Genomic DNA, 20,322 nt, shown 5'->3' on the forward strand with positions numbered 1-20,322 from the left:
AGGGCTCTCTGGGGCATATCTGGTAATTCCTCAGGGTACCCTCTGCTTTTACAGCTGTATGTACCATGGGGTTTTTTTCTCTGGTTGAGAAATTTAAGGTAGAAAAGGGTGAGGGGAGCATTGGTGTGTGTTGTTCTTTAGGATGGGATGGCTTTGTTTCTCTGTGTGATGAGAACAGTGAATGAAATATTGGTGGATGGAGGAGTTCTTTTGGAGCTATACTGGGAAAAGTAGTGGCTTCTGAGTCGTATCTGACTTGGATCAATAAGACAAAAGGCAAAACCTGTTGTTTCATGAGCAGTAGCTGAATGGGTTTGTACTTAGTAATTCTGGGGTACTCTTTGTTACCTAAGGCAGTCTAATGACACCCATGAGTGATTAGGGCTTCCATGTCTGAGGGTTTGGGGTGGGGGAGTGCAGTCAGCAGAACTGATGTCCTTGATGAAGCAAGGAAAAAGGTAGTTAACGTGTGTAAAAACACTGTCTTCCTCTTCCTCTGCCCTTCTCCCTCTTACAAAGCAGGCCAGTGTCAGCTATACCTGCTGTGTCTCATTGTGGTGACATGGGTGACTGGGACAACAGTGACGAATTTGTTCAGCGGCTGGATTTTTCCAGTTGTGGTGAAGAGAGTGAAGACAGAAGCGTGAATGAGGAGGACTCTCTGTGCTTGACCCCTCCCAGGAGGTCTGAGTTCCAGAAGTGGCAAGAGAGTAGTCCTCTGCCAGCAACCCCCCCTCAGAGAAAGTTTAGTGAGATTTTCCTGAGCAGGACAAAAGCCTGGATGAGTCCCACCCTGAAGGCTTCCCCAGCCATGAACAAGACCTGGGGCAGAGCTGAGACACCACTGCACATCACCTGGAAAAAGCTGCAGCTGTGTGACACCCCCCACACTCCCAAGGTAATGGCACGTATCAACTCTCTGCCTGAGCACTCAACGTCTCTGGTGTTGCTGTGGCATCACTGTGTGGATGGTGAGGGGATCTGTTTCCAGCTCTGTGGAAAGCTTTTCTTGTTATTGTTGAGAGCTTGTACTCTTCCCTTAGAAAACTAGACCATGAGCTAAGGAAGGATTGTTCTATGGGTGTGAGTAGAAACCTGTGTGTGGGAGCAACTGCCTTGACTCTTTTAAAGATGCTGTTAAAACCAATTAGCTGGTATTGAGTCAGTCTGACTTAGAAAGCCCCAAGCAACCATGTGCTTTGGCTGTCCCTGTGCACTTCACACTCTGCTTAGAGAAGTGGATGTCTGTAGCATCTCTGTAGGAGATAAATGCGTCTCCCTTCAGGAAGCTCATCATTCCAGAGGGAGCTTGGAGATAGGCAGCTGCCCTTACTGCTCTGTTCAGCACATTTGTTTGCAAGTGGGCTTTCTCTTGAAAGCTGGAAATGTTGTTGTGGCTGGGATACACTTTGTGGCAAGTCTGGATTACTTATCTACAGAGCTAGTTTCTTAGGAGAATGATCCCAGCCTTTATTTCCTGTGAAACTTCTTGCATGGAATATAATACAACTCATTTTTTTCTCTTCTGTAATCACAGATGGAGTCTTAGCACCAGCTTCTCTGTTCCTAGGTAATGTCTAGTGTGTGCACTGGCTCCTTGCCATCAAGACTTGTTCCTCTTGGTCCTTCTCTCAGTATTTCTGCTCTACTGATGGACTGGTTGCTCCTTTGCTTAAGTGATAGCTCAGAATATCAGTCCTTTTAATACTTCTGAGCTAGGGTTTGACTTCTGTCCTCCTGCAGAAACCTGATTATGTGGAGAAAAGGATGATCCTCTGGCCCTCTAGGATCAACTATGTGGCAGTATTTGCTGAGGTGTGGCCTGCCGCTCCCTAGGGAGGAGCAGCTCTAAATGGCATCACTCCAAGAATTTCCTGCAGTGACCCTTTATAGAAAAGTCTCCCTAAATCTCACCTTAACTTACATGAGAGGTTGTCTTGGTTTTGGCTGGAGTTAATTTTCTCCCTGGTAACTGGTGCTGGGCTGTGTTTTTTTTATTTAATATGAGAACAGTGTTGCTAACGCACTGATGTTTCAGTTGTTGCTAAGTAGTGCTTACCCAAAGTCAAGGACCTTTCAGTTTCCCATGCTCTCTGCCAGTGAGCAGAAGCACAAGAAGCTGTGTGGACAGCTGCCAGGAACTAGCCAAAGGATATTTCATACCACAGAATGTTGTGCTCAATGTATAAATGGGGGGGAATTAGCCAGGAGGGACCGATCAGTGCTCAGGGATGGGCTGGCCATTGGTCAGTGGGTGGTGAGCGAGTGTATTGTGCATCTATCCTGGGTTTTATTTGTCTCTTTTTGTTGCCACTTTTCATTGCAATGATAATAATAATTATTATATTTTAATAATTAAACTGTTCTTTTCTCAGTCCACAGGTTTTACCTACTTCCCCCCCCCACCCCTGGCCTCATTTCTCCTCCTTATCCCACTGGGGGAAGGGCTGGGGTCAGGAGCAAAGGGCTCACAAGCAAAGGCTTAGTTGCTGGCTGGAGTTAAACCACAAGGAAGGTCTAGAATCTTTTCCAGGCTGCTGGTAGTGGAAGGGTGCTTTCAGTGTGTGCTCTTGTGTAGCTAATATGTTGGCTGGATGCTTCAAGACACGCTGCTTAGTAGTTTGTCACCTTGTAGCTCGTGAGCAGCAATTGCACAAAATCAACAATTTCTTTTCCTTTGCTGGGAGAAAGGTCTTGGTTTCTAAGCATGCTGCAAAAGATGGGCTCTAAAGGGCCCAAAATCTTATCCACAAGGCTGGGAGCATTGATCTTGGAACATTTCAAGGTGATAGAAAGGGTAAGAGAGCAGAGCCACATCTAACTGCAGACAGATGAGCACCAGAGCCCCAGCTGGGATGTGTGGCAGGAGGCAGATGATTGCATTTTGTAGGTTTGCTCAATCCTGGAACAGGTTGCTAGAGCTGGCTGTGGTAGCTGCCCTACACTGCATGGCAGCAGCTACTCTTAGATGATGTTACAGGGAGACAAGTCTGCTGGATTGTGAAATAAAAAAGAAGCCCCTGTAGAGCAGACAGGAATTGCATGTGTGCACACATCAACAGGCTGGAATGGTATTTGAGATCCCTTCCTTGGCTTGTGGTTAGACTAGAACACAGCCACAATCCTACACAGCTTTTGGGCTGCTGAGTAAATTGGGCTTAGATGTCTACTGCTTTTAATTCAGCCAGAAGCAGGACTTTCCCATTCAGGAGCAATGAGATGCAGAGCTTGAGAAAGAGATCAAGAGTCATTTTCAGGGTCATAGTAAACCAGGAGCAAGATTTTTCAGCACAATACAGAAATAAGGGAATTTCCCAGAAGTAGCTATATCCATGAGTGCAGCACCAGTTAAGTGGATGTAGGATACTGCATGCAGCTCTAGTTTTTTTATCTTCAGGAACTTTCATTGAGAGAAAAGAGCAACTCTAGATGTGAGTGAAGATGTGACTCTGGGACTATAAGAGTGAGAGTGCTGCTGGATTGGAAAGATATAGGAGTACCTTCATTTTCAAAGGGGAGAGTTCTGGGTTCTTGAAGGACTTTTAAAATTAGAGGAAACCAGTATATTAAAAAAACCTCTAGAGCTAATATTGCTCTCTTGAAGCTGAAACAAGTCAAAACAAACTTATATTTTTGTAAAGCTGATGGTTACTGAAGAGGTTAAGTCAGAGCGAGTAGATTTTTGTCTCCAACTCAAGAGTGGTGTGTGCTTCTCTGAAGGTTTAGGAATAGTAGGTGGAACCAAGTGGTCTGTCTTCTGTGGGAAGCTGAAGTATAGAAGATGCAGAGGTTCCTTCTGAACTTAAATTTCTGAAACTTTGGTTTTTACTCATGAGGAGAAATGGTTTTTGGTTGATTTGCCAGTAGCTATATTAAAAATATTTCTACCAATGCACCCTATTCTAATTGTGCTGGGGAACCACAAGGAAACTTGGGTGGTGTTCCAGCTCACCTCCTGACAAACCTGTTCAGACCTAACTGATGCAACAGTCCATGCCTGACAGAACTAGGTCTTCCATGTTAATACAACATACGATGCAATTTCTGGGTCTCTGTAGGTGGGAAAGAGGAGCAGCTGGTGCATCTTGAGGACTGTGCTTGCCAAAATGGCTCTGCAGGCCTCACCCAACTGAGCAGGGAATAGAATTTGAAAGCACTTAACAAAGAATGAAATGCTTTGTGGAAGAAGAAAACCATCAGGAGTAAACTAGGGACACAGGGATGTAGGAGTCAGCTGTCCCAAGGAAGGGAACTGAGTTCTCTGAGGAGAACAGAAATTCTATTCTGACATAGCAGACACAAAAACATTTTGCTGTTTATTTTCCACATTTCTTTTCCTTTCTCAACACAGAGCCTGTTATCGAAGACAGCTTTTCCTTCAGCTGGGACAAAGGTCCCAGCCAAAGGCTTCCGCCAGCCGAGATACGTTCCTGGTGCTGACTCAGATGACTCTACCCAAGCTTCTCTTGTCAACATTAATCCCTTTACACCGGAGTCGTATCGACAAATGCTCTTTCTTCCTAATGGCAAGAGGAAGACCAGAGGAGAACTGTAAGTGAGCTCATCTTAAATAGCAGACTGGAAGCAGACTGTTTGAAGGAGATAAGTAATGGAGACATTCAGTATCTGTACTTATTTACTAACAATGAATCATTCACTTCTGTAGTATTCATTGGTGCAGAGCAAACATTACTAGACGTGTAAAGGTAAGAGAAATAATAAATAAAAATCAATCACTTCCTTCGTTCAGGAATGGAAGTGGAGGATCAACAGCTAAACCTCGGTGCTATGGCTGTAGCTCTGTAGCTTCACCAATAATAGGGTGGCCAGGAGAATGATGCCTCTGGACAATGCCACTCTGTCCTGTGGGCAGTACTGAAGTTGCTTTGTGAAGGCTTTCTAAGTGGAAACAAAGATTTCCTAACCTAGGACTGCAGTCTTTAGGGCTTCAGCTGAAAACTAGAGTGTTAACTCTCTATAAACACATTTTTAAGCTGCGAAGCAAGTTTGGAGGTTTTTTTGAAAGATATTTTTATTTCAAATCTAAGTTGAATTGCTTCACTGAAATGGTAACACCAGACTTTCCTAAACTTCTGTTGTAGGAAGGATCCTTATCCAAGAAGCCAGATTAAACAGGAGCTACCTACACAGGTGAGTGTCTCTATATTTCCCTCCCACAGAGCAGATAAGATGCTAGTAAAGACTTGGTGTTTATACTTGGTGGTGATTTATACTTAAGAGTATAAATCATGGCATCATGCCAGAGGATGAATCCTTATGACAGAATCATTCCAAGCTGAATGTTTTGTTAACATTTGTTTGAGATGACAAACCTGGGAGTGGTTCCTATCTCTAAAGGAAACTTCTACTACAGCAGATCTGGAACTTTGACAAGTAATACTATAAAACTCACTGATTTTGGTCAGGAGGTCTTCCTGGGAAATAGAATTTGGGATTCTCAGAGGGAACTGTATTACTAAACTACTGAGTTAGCATAAATAGGGATTGTACCTTTGTGGTTCAGAAAACAGGTATGTTGCTGTTCCTGTGAATTGGTGTACTGAGCATCTTTGGATGTTAATGGAATACAGCTTCTATACTGCAAATAACATATGGACCTGCACTGCAAAACCACAAAGACTGAGCTGTGGATAAGTCCTGAGGGCACAGTCTGAGTTGCAGCAGTACTGATGGCAAATGTCTGAAGCAAGGTGGCAAATTCTGTGCTCTGTGGGAAAATGTCCAGCTGAGGGGTGTCTGTGTGCCTTGGGGTCCAAGGGAAGGCCCCACCACACCTTAAATAGCTCCAGGACAGCAAGCCCTATCTTAGAGCTCCAAACAGAGTCCTCTTGCTGTTGCTGACTGCTGTACTTTGCTGGCAAATCTCAGCTTTAGCCTTGGTGGGAGGCCCCATCTACTCCCAGCTGTGATGGCGGAGGTGGACAGTGGTGTGGGAGCCCATATCCCACAGTCTTCTTCCTCCTTCCCAGTTTTATCTGAGGGCATGCTACTTATCCAGCTGGCTTTTGGAGAGCAGGCCAAGCCTCAACTAAATATCTTCATTTAGATGAGATAAAAATCTCAATTTTCCTGAGCAGCCCCTTGAAGGCAATGTCTTGACTTAACGCAAGTCTGTAGTTGTGAGTCAGGCTTACAGAAGAATAACGGTACCCTCTAGCCGAGCAGACTGGTATTGCAGGAAAACTGGTCTCCATGGAAAAACTACACCTGCAGAGGCACTCTGCTACCAGGCAACATCCGGGGCTGCCCCAATTATTATGTTCCCTAGAAGAAAGCCTTAAGTAGCTTGTGATTTACTGAAATATTACTCTGCTCGAGTGCTGATTAGATTATGTAACGTAGATATAAAATTGTGTACTATGAGGTATCTTTATTCCCAAACTTTTTAAGATGGTGTAAAATACAGCTCTCTTATGAAATGCAACCTGTTGTGAAGGGCTGCTGTTTCATGTGAGCCACATCTTGCTGGCTGTGAGGACCAACTCTTGCCCCCTCCTCTTTAAGGTCATATACCACAAACCACAACAATCACAGCAGTGGTTTCTGTGGAAACCACTGTGCCACATGAGCTGCTTCCCTGTGAGGGATGCAGGAGCATAGAGAAAAATCACTTAGTCCACTCTCTTGTTGTTCACTTCACGCTCCGCTGCTTATCTGTTCTTTACTCATCTACCCTGCCAGTAGGCATCACTCTGCAAGCGGAACCAGCAGCTCCTATTTCCCTAGTGGCCATTATTGTAGCAATAATGATGTTCCAACTGTTCTGCAGGCTTTCAACCCTTTGTGGAAAAGTGTCTCCGGGTGAGAAATCAGTGGGAATACAAACAAATACACAGAGAGCTGCTAATCTGCCATTAGTCAACAGCTGGTGCTTCAAACTTGAAGAGCCTGAACTGATGCAGAATGGCCTTGCTGCAGGCAACCTCAGCTGCCAGAGTACACCAGCTCTGGAGCCACTTGAAGCCAACATTCAGGCCATGAAGCTTCTCTCTTGTACTCAAAATAGGCAATAACTCTTTCTTAAACACAAATTCAGTACATGGGTCAGGCTAATTCAGAGGTACTGGATTTCTACCTATCAAAGCTGGTAACAGGTCTTCTCAAGCCTTGTCTTTAGGCCAATTACTTCAGTATTTTGTTGTTGCCTGCTGTTCTTCTCTGACTGATTCCATCAGTTACAGGTCTAGAAACTGGTCTGGGCTGCCAAGAGAGGGGATGGGATGGCAGTAACCCAAGAAGGCTTAGGCACATACACCAAACTAGACTAAAATTGTCTTTAGCTGCAGTTTCTACCTCTATGGCTAGCAAGTCATGATTTTATAAAAACTAAAGCAAACACAACCCCACAATTTGGCCTTTGGTAGGTGGTCAGAAAAAACACTATGGTTGAGTGAAAGGTAGTATTTCAACAAGAACAGGCAGTGCACCTGCACACATGCCTGTGTGCATCCAGAATGGGAGAGAGAGAGACATGGGTAGTCTGAGAGCAAGTGCTACACACCTCTAAAAACATAAGATATTATTTTTTAAACCTTTGTTTAAATCTTTCAGCTCAAACTTGTCTTTGCTGTTTTTGTGACCTTTTAGAGATATCCTCTGAAAGAAAGCAATATGGTTTCCCGCTACAAGAAGGAGTTCCTGGAATTAGAAAAAATTGGTGTGGGAGAATTTGGCTCTGTCTACAAGTGCATCAAACGCCTTGATGGATGTGTTTATGCCATCAAACGCTCCAAAAGGCCTCTGTCAGGATCCTCGGATGAGTGAGTTTGCTGGCTAGAAACTGCCAGTGGAAATGATGGGCATGTTCTTGAGAGGTGTGATGGGGAAGGAGGGAGTGTGGATCTCAAGGTGTCTGAGGGATGGCATGAGCAAAAATTGGCTGCTGTTGCACTTCCAAGTAACAGTTAGAAGAGATGGGGAAGATAGCACTGTACAGATAGTGATATAAATGTCTAAGAAAGGAAGAAGTCCTATGCATTGCAAAGTGAGATGATGCCTTACCTGAGCTCCTTGGGTCCATTCAGATATTTTCTGTAAAGTAATAACTGTCAAATCATTTGTTTGTGGTATGTCCTTGCCCTGCTGAATGGCCAGCATTGCTCACGTCTGTATTGACCAGCTCATGGTGTCCTGCATGCTAAAGCAAAGTCTTTGAAGTTGTTGCTGCTTTTGCCTCTTCAACAAAAGACTTGCTCAGTGATTATTTGGACAGCTGCTCAGCACAGTTGAGCAAGGGCAGGTTTTTCTTCAGCAGCTGTGAGAGTCTGTCTGTTAAAACTCAAGAGAAAGTCCTGATCATCTCTGCTCCCCCTTTCTCAAGCCAGGCGGCAATCTGGGCTCTCAAACAGACTCTGTCACTCTGTAACCTCTGCTCTTTCTGTGTGTGCTTCTCTAGGCAGCTGGCACTGCGTGAGGTTTATGCTCATGCTGTCCTTGGACACCACCCCCATGTTGTGCGCTACTACTCGGCCTGGGCAGAGGATGACCACATGATTATCCAAAATGAGCACTGCAATGGTAAGAGCTGGGACAGTGTCAAGGGTCGAGATCTCAGGATGGGTGCAGTTGTCCCCTTAAATATGGGGCACTTTGGTTTACAACAAAGCAAACAGCACCGGGGCTACATATCCATGGAGAATCCAGTAAGGGCTCATAAGATCTAGATGAAGCTCTGAATGGTGCCAGTGTATTAGAAGATGTGAAGATCCTCTAATTTCTGGAACTTTAAAACTGTTTCTCTGTGTTGGCTGGCCTGCAGAAGCATTTCCTGTGCTGATGCTTAGAGCTGTGCCTGGGACTGTCCAGGTAACATCTGATCTAAGTGACTCAAGAGCAGGTAACTTAAAGGCCACGTACCTTGGCAACAAACTCATCTTAATGAAAGTGGATAACGATTGGAAAAGTGGCTACCTGGTTGAGAGGAAGGTACCTTGCATCTTGGCTAGAAGAAAAGGGTTGACAGCTGCAGAGGAATGGAGTAAATAATGAGGCAAAGTGTAAATGGGGTGCTGCAGGCAGGTTGGTGCGCTCTTACTTGAGTTTGCCCTTGGTCACAGCACTGTTTGAGAGAAATCTGAAAGGACCCATCTGGCTACCAGAGGAGCTAAAGGCAAATATGTAATGCTCATCTTTCAGCTGCACCTGCAGTCCTGGGGCTCAGTGAAGAGCGGGGATAGCTTTTGGAGTAAGGGTGGAGGGAACCATGAAATATAGTGCTTGTTGCTGCGGCATTGACATTATTACTCATCCACTAGAACACAAGTATCTGAGGCTAAAGGAGAAGTGGTGAAAAGTAGGCTGATGGAGAGAGAAGCCATGGTATTTGCTAGTGCTAAAATAGCCAGAGTGCCTCAATGGGGACCCACAAAACTGTGCCTGTGTCAAATGTTACATTTTTCAAAGTCTGCTGGTGGGAATTTAATTTCCTTGCTTCACCATTCATATACCTGCCTTCTGCTTGTTCACTTTGAAGCACCATCAGTGTCGCTACCAGGCCAGCCCTCCTGGTGCTGTGGGTAGAACTGCAGTTGCTCATTCTTTGCTGAGCAGGAGGTAGAGCATTCTGAGGCAATTGGAAGGCTGAAGCCAAACGGTGACGTCCAGGTTTGATCACCAGAGCACATATAGAGCATATATTAGCTGGTCTGGTTGGGGTTTGCCAGTGCATCCTTGCAAGCCTGTCAGTGTTCTGGGCAGCAGTTTCTACTGAGCTATTAAAAACATGCTGCTCTATAAAACCTTTGTGAGGTCTCAAACTGCCTGTTTTCACCTAGGTGGGAGTCTCCAAGATGTTCTGTTGGAAAATGCAAAGCTTGGGCAGTATCTCCTAGAAGCAGAGCTGAAGGAAATGCTGTTACAAGTCTCCATGGGGCTAAAATACATCCATAACTCTGGCCTTGTGCATCTGGATATCAAACCTAGTAAGTATAGTGCACTCCTTTGTGGAGGGTCTTGCTCTTGACCCTTCAGGGGTAAGATCTGTAATAGATCCTTCTGATTGGACCTATCATAATGCTTCAAAGGAAAGGAAAGAAGACTTACCCTAAAAGGTGAATGTCTTGTGGTTTGTGTGGGGTTTTTTGGGGTGGTGTTTTTTTTTGTTTGTTTGTTTTTTTGCTGGTTTTTGTTGTTTGGTGGTTTTGTTGTTGTGGTTATTTATTTATTTTATTTGTGCCACTACTACTGCTCTAAAAGTGCTTCTCTGGTAGTTGGCAGCATTTTTACTTTTGTCTTGTGATCTCTGTAATCCTGGCTCATGGGAATCACCTTCATACCAGCAGAGCAAGTAGGGCTGCTAATGAAGACAGGGACTTCCTTATTTGCTGCTGCCTCGTTGCACAACACTTGGCTCTTGTATGTGTAGCTACCCTGAGGGATTAAGTTCCAGCAAAAATAGTAACAAGGTTTCCTTTCTGAAGCTGAGGATGGGCACCTCCTGGGCAGTGCTCTCCCAGTCGCATAGTTAATATTCTTATAGTGGAGCTCCTTTTTCCTGCTGAAATCATGCTTTTAGCTTAGAGGGTAGAGGGAGGGGAAGTTGATTTTGCTAGGATATTTTCTGCACAAGATACAGCTGTCTTCTGCCAGCTGTGTTGCTAAATACGTGAGGTGGGCAGAAAACAGACTAACTGATGGGAAACGTGCACAGTTTCTCTGGCTGCAGAGCTTAACTAGTTTGACAGGTGGGATTTTTGCAGAGTTGTCAGGCTGATGCAGTCTGACTACTCATATCGCACTTGCTAAACTTTTCTATCTTGCAGGTAATATCTTCATCTGTCACAAGCTGGCAGTTGCAGGCCCCGCTGGGCAGGAGAGTGACAGTGAAGATGAATTCTCTTCTGGTGTGGTGTATAAGATTGGTAGGTTTTAGCCTACTTTACAACTGGTTTAAGATTAGGGCTGCCCATTATTGCTTGATGTTGCTCTGTCCTGCTGGCTGAAGAGACTCACATACAAAACTGATAGCAAAGTCCTGAATGCCCCAGTTACTTACTGGAATTAATAAGGAGGCAGCTCCTAGAAAACTCATGAGCTTGTTTCCAAACCAAGATTCATGAGTAGGAGCAGACTTGCTTTTTTACTTAGCGCTTTCTTGTTGCTCTTACTGGTGCCTATAAAATGCAGGCTTTTATTGATGGAGAACTACATCAGTTTGCTTCATTACGTTCCAGTTGTTTGTTCTTTGTCCCAGGTGACCTTGGACATGTGACATCAATAACAAACCCTCAGGTGGAGGAAGGAGACAGACGGTTCTTGGCCAATGAGATTTTGCAAGAGGTACCTACAGCTGCTGGCAGGGCAGTGGGAAGAATGGGGTGGGGAGAGACTCAGCTGATATTAAACTGCTGGATATGATTACTGAGGAATATATTCACCCAGAAAGATGCCTTGTCCAATGAACACTGAACAGGTAGTGGGGCAAGGTGAGAGGCACAACACACCTCTTAAACTGACTGCAGTCTTGTCACTGGCCAGTGGAAAAAATGGAAATCTATACTGAACAACCAGCTTGGATGTGTTGATCAGCTCAGGTGTTTAAGTGACAGTATCTGTGCTGCAAGTGGATTTGGGAATGGCTAGGTCAATGCATTAGATGCAATCTTGAGTTGGGCATGGCTAGCTTATTGCCTTGTGGTGAAGGCTGGAGGCACACATCTGTTAGACCATCCTCTAGAATTGCTGCAGTGACCATAAAGTGGGCTGCAAGCTTCTTGTGGCTGGCTGAAAGCCAACGTGCTGTTAGTTACAGTACTACCTGATGTCGATGTTTTTGTCCTAAAGAGAAGAAAGCAGCTCACGAGAATGGTGATGCCAGTGCCAAAAACATACTTGCTTGGCTGTTTCTTCTTGAGCTTGGACCCCAACCCACCTTTGTTTAGTATAGCAAGATGTTTCCTTCCTATAACCTTTTACCTTCTCTCTGCAGCAATACTGCAACCTGCCCAAGGCAGATATCTTTGCCCTGGCACTCACGGTAGCTCTGGCAGCTGGTGCAGCACCGCTGCCTCACAACGGGACCATGTGGCACCACATCCGCAAAGGCAACATCCCATCGATCCCCCAGAACCTTCCCCAGAGCTTTCTTGAGCTCCTTAAGGTGAGGAATTAGTCTTTGACAGAATGGTGGCTTTTGCAGCTGTCACGTGGCAGGAGTGTTAAACTCTGAACTCCTTTGCCTTCTAGCTCATGATCCATCCTGACCCAGTGGAAAGACCTTCTGCCACAGCTCTGACTAAACACCCTGTTCTCCGTCCTTCATGTGGAAAAGCTCTGCAGCTCCAGCAAGAGCTAAATGTGGAGAAATGCAAGACAGCCATGCTGGAAAGGTAGGACTGGCTTGGGCATGAAGAGGAGAAGGCATGGGCATAACTAGTGCTGGTCACTAGCCTTGAGTGTAGGGTGGCAGTGCTGGGAGAACACAACTGCAGAAGTACCCAGGCAGGTCCTGTGCCTGGAGCTGGGAGGATGGTGGGGCTTGCAGCACCCAAGCAGCTGGGCCTCAGTTCTAGCTCTGAGGAGCTGGCTGAAGTTAGAGCAGTGAACTTGTGCATTAATTGCAACCACTGATGATGGAAATATTGATACAGTAAGCAGCCACTGGGCAGATGAAGAATTGATAATGCACTGAGATAGTGGTCTAGCACAGAAGGAAGGGAATACTCAGGTGGTACCAGAACTACAGATATCCTTTTCCCCCTTGTTCCCTCTCACTGCTGTTGGCAATAATGTTTTAGGGTGTTGGGACCTAGGAACTGCCCTACCACCCACTTAGTGCAGCACTCAGCTGGAGAGCAGGTTTTTTTGTGTAGACCGAAGAATGTATTCTCTAGAAGAGCAGCAAAGGAAAAAAGGCAATGGAAAAGAAGCATGTGCCTTTATAAGTTTTGCCATTCACAAATCTCTGAAACAATGGGAGAAAAACTGAGCTAAGGGTTCTTCATGCTGGTGCCAGTGTGTTACTGACCCGATACATAGTTTTCTTTTGGTAAATCTCTAGAGACAGCTACAGTAATCTTCATGTCACCCTCTTGGGTGAAAAGCTGCCCCCCTCCTGCTGGAGTATTACAGTAACCTTCTAGTGCAAGATTGTTCATAGCTTGCTTCTGTAGCTGGTGGGGATTCCTGCATGACCCGGTTTTCTTCCTCTCCTCTTCCTTCCATCTCCCCCCTACAGGGAACTTAAAGCAGCTCGCCTTGCCCAGACCCTCATGAAGGACCAAGCCTTAGGAAGTGCCAAGTTGCAAGAGTCTGAAACCTCTTCTAAGCAGAAGAGCAAGCGCCTGGTGGGAGGGAAGAGCTGTCGCTCATTTAGCTTTACTCTGGGTTACTGAATTTTTGTGTTGTCCAAAAAGCTCTGACTGCTGAAGGGCCCTGTGAAAGCTGAGGGTCTGCATAGACCAATGCCCCATATTATCTCTCCCTATCGTGTTGTTTTTTTTTTTGGTAACCACTTAGCTATGCTGAGACATTGGCTGAGGGAAGAATGACTGGTTTACAGGTGTTGGATTAGGGAATTTAAGATTATTGTCGCTAGTCTTTTAACTGTTACATTTCTTGTGTAATTGGTCTTGATACAGACTATCTGCCATACAAGGGAAAGGATGGCATTTTCTCTCCTTACTTCCCTCTTTCTTTAGTTAGGCCCTGTTATTGATGGTTTTGTGGACCTAATGCTCTGGCTGAGTGTATCTTTAAGAGGGGCAATAGTGGCTGTACCTGAAGACAGCATCTGCAGCAGGGCCCTTCTAGGAGTGAGTAGGTAGAGACTATGGCTATGTTAACTACACATCAGGAGTCAGACTGGTTACATAGCAGTCCTGGTGGACTTGGGATGCAACTGGAATGGCATTTCACTGATGGGGGACAAAGAGTAAAAGGAAACACTGAGTTAAGGAGTGAAAGCTGAAGAAAAACTTTCCTTCCCTCAGCTTTCAGCAACAAAATTCCTCTAGCTGAGTAAGCTTTTGCAGACTTAGTCCCTGATGCCTGACTTACTTTCTGTCGATCGGCAAGGACTCCTTGGTTGGGGTGTTGGTTGGGGGGTGACTGTGGTGTGCTGTTAGCTGGGTTTGGTACCCACTTCTGTTCCAGTATCTCACACTTGGTGCAGCTGCCTGCCTTCAAACTGCACCCTTTCGGCAAAGATGAGGGGTAAGGGCTTTTCCAGGTTTTTGGAGTTGCCCATGTAACTTGTGGTACGTATTTCATATTTATTAGACCTCACACTACGCCACCGTCTCCCTCCCCGCCAAATGTATTTTTGTGGGTCCTGGTCGGCTGTGTCCTGGTTGGACAGAGCGCTGCACTGTTACGAGGGAGAGTGTAAACTTGGTAACTCGCTTATTTGCAGTTTTTTACTGAAATCTGTTTTTATGATGCTGGCTTTTAACTGTAAGATCCTATATTTTCAGAACTGAAACGTGCAAATAAACATTTTATGTTATTTTTTTTAACCGATGATGGAGTGACTCCTTTTGTTTTTTCCCTCCTCCCCCGCCACCCGAGAGCTCCCGGTCCCCCGTGGGCCGAGGCGGGTGAACGCAGCAGTCGCTGCCCGTGGCCGCTCCAGCGCCTGTCCCCCCGGGATGGGGCGGGTTTCCGCCCGGAACCTCCCGTCGGTCCCTTTCCTGTTCCGGGCGCGGCGGCGGCGGGAGAGGTGCGGAGGGCGCGGGGTCGGGCGGCGGGAGCGGGCCGGGCCGGGGCTCCCTCGGGCGCTGCTTCAGCCCTGCTTTTCCCTCCGCAGGCTCGCCGGAGAAGGCATGTGGCGGCGACCGGCGTGGCAGGTACGGCCGTGCGGGGCGTGGGGCGGCCCCGGGGTCGCGCCGCGGCCTCCGTGGGGAAGCACTGGGATCCCGTGTGCCCGCCGCGCCCGGGGCGGGGAAGGGCCGGCGGGAGGAGGAGGAGAAGAAGGAGATCCCTCCGCTCTCGTCTGTCCAGCAGTGACTCTGTGGGCACGGCAGCAGCCCGGGAAGGGCAGGGGCAGGAATAGCGCCGGGGCCGCTCGCCCAGCCTGGCCGGGGCTGCAGCCCGTGAAGATGCTCTTGTTTGCGCTCGTATTTCAGGGAGGCGAATGCCGGGCCTTGGTTACTGAGCTGCCGGGAAAATGGTGAACTGGAAGATCTGCCTTGTGTGTGGAACGAGAGTGAGATGGTTTGCGTGTGTGTTAGAGAGGAACACATACGCACCAGAGAGCTTCTGGTTTGCAAATTGCGTTTCCTCTGGTTTAGCTCCCCTGCTCACATCCTACAGGAAATGAGCTTTCTTCCCAGTTCCTGCACATGGACCTTTTGCAGGAGTGCTCCTGGACTTTTGTTTTCCCTTCCTTTCCTCTAGGACGGGATATTTGCTGACATTAAGGCAGTTCCTTTACTCTTTTCCCCACTTTTGTTTAGTTGCAGCGCTGGGGTTTTTGTGTCCTTGATTTGCTCTCTGCTCAGGAGTGTGGATTGTCAGTGCATCCTACCGCTCATGGCAGCAGATGGATGTACAAGTGGGCATGTCTTGTTAATCTCTGAAGTAAAGCAGAAAATTGATGCGACTATCAAAACTGGTTTTCTTTCTGAAAACCAAAAGAACTGAAAACCCACTCTGCTTCAACCCTTTCTTTTCTGATTTATGTATTACAGAATAACAGTAGTTACTGCAGGTCCTAAAAATAGTTTCTGGAGATGTACCTGTGGACCTCTCTTTCTCCTAGGCAGCTTTTTAATGGTGCTTTAACCAGATGTTCTTTGGATAATCCCACTGGCTTCATTTAGCTGAATGGATTTATTTTCTCAGTCCCTCCATCAGTTACAGGGAAAAGAACATACTTGCAGAACCTCCATAAGTGTTCAGAAAATGAGGCGTCAGGGCTTCTGAATGCTGTTCATACTTTATGTCCTGGAAGCTAACATGTGTTTGTTCCCTCAGGTGTTTCACCAGTTTGTGAGACATGAGTCTGATACAGTTGCCCCTTTGGTACTGGAAAGATGTAAGTAGCTCCTGAGGTGCAACTTACTGTTACTTGTTGTGTTTATCTCGGTTTTTAGAACCTCTGAAATATGGTGGGAGAGAAACAGGTTGGTGTGGTAGCCCTCAGTGTGGTAACTAAGAATGTGTTGTTTCAAAGGCACAGGCTCGAGTAGCTTCCTGTCTGGTCTTTGTGAAGCCAAGCAGCACTTTAGAGGGGACAAGGGAAAAACCCTGACATAGAGTACCACCTGTAAAAGGCAGGTAGTTGTACTTCATCAGTGGCAGTGAATTGGGCCTGCTGTTGTGATTTCTAACACCTGCCTTTAGGTGTCTAATGTCCTTGTTTCCGAGATGCTTCTGCGCCTGGGGGACTTGTTTGGGGGCTGCTGCCCCACTGTGATTTCCTCCAGGTGTACACTTCAGACTTCACTCTTCAGTTCACAGGGTTTTGCAAGAGTGATCCTTCCCTGACCTCCTCCAGCTGTCCTTGAACACGCAGAAGGGATAAACTGTGTCTGCCTAGGCCTGATACTTGTGTCAAAACTAGTCACCCTCTAATTCAGAGGATGGAGTATAATAATGCAACTATATTATTTTAAAGTCACTGTTTTAAGAAAAAAAAAAACAAAACAACACAACAATGCAATGCTGTTGTTTTATCATAATGGAACAAATAAAAGTCCAGACAAGTAAAAGCAAAATAGTCTCGTGACTCAAGGATATGTCTGTGGAAAATGATGATAAAGGAACATTTGGCTTTCTAAGTGAGTTATTTAGTGATAATGACAGTACAGGCACAGTAAACCAGCTGCTGGGGGCCTGAATAAGACAAAAGTCACAAGAGCTTGAAAAGTGTTTAGGAGGTGCAGAAAGTTGTGGTTCTAGCCCTTCACAAACGCTGCCAGTTTGTGTCTTGCTGTGATAAGAAGCATCGTAGTTCATCTGTATATATGTTTACTCTCTCTTGTTTCAGCCATGAATCGTGTTCAGTTACTGGGTCGGGTTGGACAGGACCCTATCATGAGGCAAGTGGAAGGAAAAAATCCTGTTACCATATTTTCTCTTGCAACCAATGAGATGTGGCGGACAGGGGATAGTGAAGTAGGACAGGGAGGTGAGTCTGCAGTGAGCAACCTGCTTTTGCTGTGTTCTGAGCTCATGTTTGCATGTTCAGCAGCACCCCTCCTTGTCTCCACGCTGCTGTGTAAACCTCTTGGGTGCAGGAAAGTTCCTCTGGGGTCAGTAGAGATGCTGGTGTGTTTGTGTGTCTCATACTGACCCCCAGCAGCCTGAAGAGAGATCGGCCTGTCAGCCTTCCTCTGGAGAAGAGAGTGTTGAGTAGGCAGTTTGTCACTGTTTGGGTTTGTCAGAGGTGTAGTGGGTTCTCTCCTCTTGTTTGTAATTCAAGAGAGGAGGAAAAAAAAAAAATGCATTTAGTCTTTGTTTCTGTCATCAATCTGAAGATACAGGTGTCTTGTTTTCTGTGACTTCTACTCAATGTGGATCATGGGGAGGGGGGTGGGAAATTATAGTATGAGCACTGTATTCCTGGAAAAATGATCTCTTGATTTGAACTGTGCTTCTGCACAATACTTGCACTTGGACACTGATGTGTGGAACATGGAGTTTTGGAATGAAGTGGTATATTGAGTGCTAGTATGCTTCTGTTTTCAAGTCACTTCTCATAAAAACTAGTTTCTGAGTCTTGTAGCAAAAAGAGAGTTTGGCATCCAACATAGTTATTTTTATGTAACTTAGGTGATGTCAGTCAGAAGACGACGTGGCACAGGATCTCTGTCTTCAGGCCAGGCCTCAGGGATGTTACCTATCAGTATGTGAGGAAGGGGTAAGTGAACAAGAAATGTGGCTGAGGATTTAATGCCTTAATAATTGATTATTTTAATAATTATAGTGACCAGGAGCTATGGTAAGATAGAGGTGCCATAAAATGTCAGCAGACCTGCTACAAATGGCTGTGTACTTAGATTCTGAATTCAACCTTTTCATCAGGAATAACGATGACAAGGAGTAACGAATTCAAACTTAAAGAGGGGAAATTTAGTTAGATGTATAGATGAAATTCTTTATTGTCAGGGTGGTGAGGCACTGGAACAGGTTGCCCAGAGAAGTTGTGGATGCTCCATCACTGCAAGCATTCAAAGCCAGGTTGGATGGGGCTTTGGGCAACCTGGGTTAGTGGAAGGTGTCCCAGCCCATGGCAGGGGGGGTTGGAACTAGATGGGTTGGAAGGGACCTTAAGGACCAAATCATTCTGTGATTCTAGATATAGAGTGGAAAACAGCAGCACAGTTCTCTGACCAGAACTAAATTGTTGTGGTTTTTTTGTTTGTTTGTTTTGTTGTTGTTGTTGTTTTGGTTTGGTTTTTTTTTGTTTTTGTTTTTTCCAGTTCTCGAATTTATGTCGAAGGGAAGATAGACTATGGTGAATATACAGATAAAAACAATGTGAGGCGACAGGCCACAACAATTATAGCAGGTAAGGAGCAACACATCAAGGTTCCCTTTTAAAATAGAGAGGGAGTGGAGGGCCTCTGAAATAGAGCTTGGTTTGTCTATATCCTCAATATTCACACTCAGGGATTTTGAGAGAATGAATAGTTTGTACCAGTAGATTTCCTCTGGCACTGCTTGTGAAGACACAGAGTATACACTTGCATGCTATTGGCATCCTTTGCTCACACAAACCAGTTGATGCAGGAGGCAGACATTGTGTTTTAAGAGTGCTGGTGTGTAGTACTGCAGGTCAGGCAGATTCCTTTTCTAAGCAGAGTTTGTTTAGTAGCTCTGTCTCAGTTTGCTGGAATTTTTTCTTCCTGTTAAAGACTGGAGACTTCACCAGCTTAAAGGACCTCTGTGGATGATTGTTTTATGTGCAGATAACTAGGAGGAGAATTTAGAAACACCTTGTTCTGGTAGCCAGTAGTGACAAGAAGAGCACAAAATGCATAAGGAGTACACTTGTGCCTTGGATAGACACAAGGAACAAGAGAACTAGAAAACTCTTTCCTTGAGCATTTAAATAGTGTGAGCATCCTACATCTTTATTGTAGGTAGAGCTGCTACCTTGTGGCTTTTGAGGGAGGGGTAAATTAGTGGGGTAGTAGAGCAAACATTTCTATTACACAAGTATGTCTAAAAAAGCTAGGACAGAGGAAAAGGAAGGAAAAAGAACAATCATAGTTCTGGATGTTTCTGCAGCCTCTTTAAAACAACAGCAATCAAACTTTCACATGAACAGTTCAGCTTGCGGTTGTGTAAGTTGCTGTTTAAAAGTTAGTGGAGGGAAGAAGAAAGTATCTTTTTTTAAATTTGTATTATCCTAATGGTTTCCGTGTGTTCAAGAGGCCCCATCTCAAGATGGTTTTGAAATTCCTGAGTCTTGATGAAATAGGAGCTTTCTATAGGCTGTTGACGTGGTTGTGCTGACTGAAAAAGGAAATAAGCTGTATCTGATACAGATTATAATCAAAGAATTAAACCATTATTTTAAAATGTGCCTAGTGTCTTTGACTGCTCAGCAGCTTTTCATCGGCTTTAGCACACTGGTTACATATGACCACAATTAATTGTCAGCTTTCAGGGGAACAGAGGGAGAACACTGTTTCGGACCCTCTTTTGTTCTAGTAATTGTTCTGCTCTAAAATATGCAGCTTGTTTTAACACAAATAGGTGGTCTTTGTGTGTGTGAAGGCTTGCAAAACAATCCTCAAGATTTAACTTTTTTATTTCTTTTCAGATAATGTGATTTTTCTGAGTGAGGGCTCTACGAGAGATAAGGTGTGAGGTCATTAGTGCTTGAACCCAGGCCATTTCATTCCTTTGGATTTTCAGTGCTTCATAGTCACTTATATGTCTGTAGTTTCTTTAATAAATAAATAAAATACTTGTTACCTATAGGGTATCTGTGTGTTTTTGTTTTTCCATGTGCTTTCTCTCTGTTATCATTGTTTGGATTACTTTCTTTTTTGTTCTTAAGAGAAAAGGTAATCCAGACAGCTGTATTAATTCTTGAGCTGGTGAATATATAAATGGAAGTTACTGTTTGCATCTTCAGCCATTTTCAAACCTTATATCCTTGGCTGCCTTAATCTCCTCCTGTCTTGTGGGGCCTGACATCCCCTCTCACTGTTGACATCCGTTCTCTGTTCTATGGGTATCATTCCCGTTTTTCCTCCACTAAGCCAGTTAGACAGTGAGTTCAAAGAGCTGTTGGCCTCAACTAGTGCTCAGCTGGAGGCTTTTTTGTCCCGGACCTTGAGAAAGCCTCCTGAGCGCGTGCTTCTGCCCCTCTGCTGATCCCAGTTGATCAAATCAGGTGTTCTCTTT

At 45.3% G+C, this 20,322-nt stretch overlaps 1 protein-coding gene across 3 annotated transcripts; it reads left to right on the forward strand.

Annotated features, from left to right (window-relative positions):
- Positions 1 to 525: 525 nt before the first annotated feature.
- On the forward strand, positions 526 to 19,911 carry LOC114056191 (single-stranded DNA-binding protein, mitochondrial-like). 3 transcript variants are annotated; one of them, XM_027881192.1, is made up of 16 exons: positions 526 to 898; positions 4,352 to 4,551; positions 5,103 to 5,151; positions 7,609 to 7,781; positions 8,417 to 8,538; positions 9,795 to 9,941; positions 10,782 to 10,880; positions 11,213 to 11,298; positions 11,948 to 12,118; positions 12,205 to 12,347; positions 14,765 to 14,804; positions 15,934 to 15,994; positions 16,949 to 17,089; positions 17,734 to 17,821; positions 18,384 to 18,472; positions 19,733 to 19,911. In XM_027881192.1, exons 1-16 carry the CDS (start codon positions 563 to 565, stop codon positions 19,777 to 19,779), a joined length of 1,992 nt encoding a protein of 663 aa, XP_027736993.1. In that variant the 5' UTR covers positions 526 to 562; the 3' UTR covers positions 19,780 to 19,911. The 3 variants fall into 3 exon arrangements, with proteins under 3 accessions (XP_027736993.1, XP_027736994.1, XP_027736995.1); XM_027881193.1 differs by lacking the exons at positions 14,765 to 14,804; positions 15,934 to 15,994; positions 16,949 to 17,089; ... (1 more) ...; positions 18,384 to 18,472; positions 19,733 to 19,911 and adding an exon at positions 13,196 to 14,478; XM_027881194.1 differs by lacking the exons at positions 526 to 898; positions 4,352 to 4,551; positions 5,103 to 5,151; ... (5 more) ...; positions 11,948 to 12,118; positions 12,205 to 12,347 and adding an exon at positions 14,662 to 14,677.
- Positions 19,912 to 20,322: the final 411 nt, after the last annotated feature.

The sequence above is a fragment of the Empidonax traillii genome, unplaced genomic scaffold (genome assembly GCF_003031625.1).
Source record: "Empidonax traillii isolate 1590-97213 ecotype Southwest subspecies unplaced genomic scaffold, ASM303162v1 scaffold84:size2688230, whole genome shotgun sequence".
Lineage (NCBI taxonomy): Eukaryota > Metazoa > Chordata > Aves > Passeriformes > Tyrannidae > Empidonax > Empidonax traillii.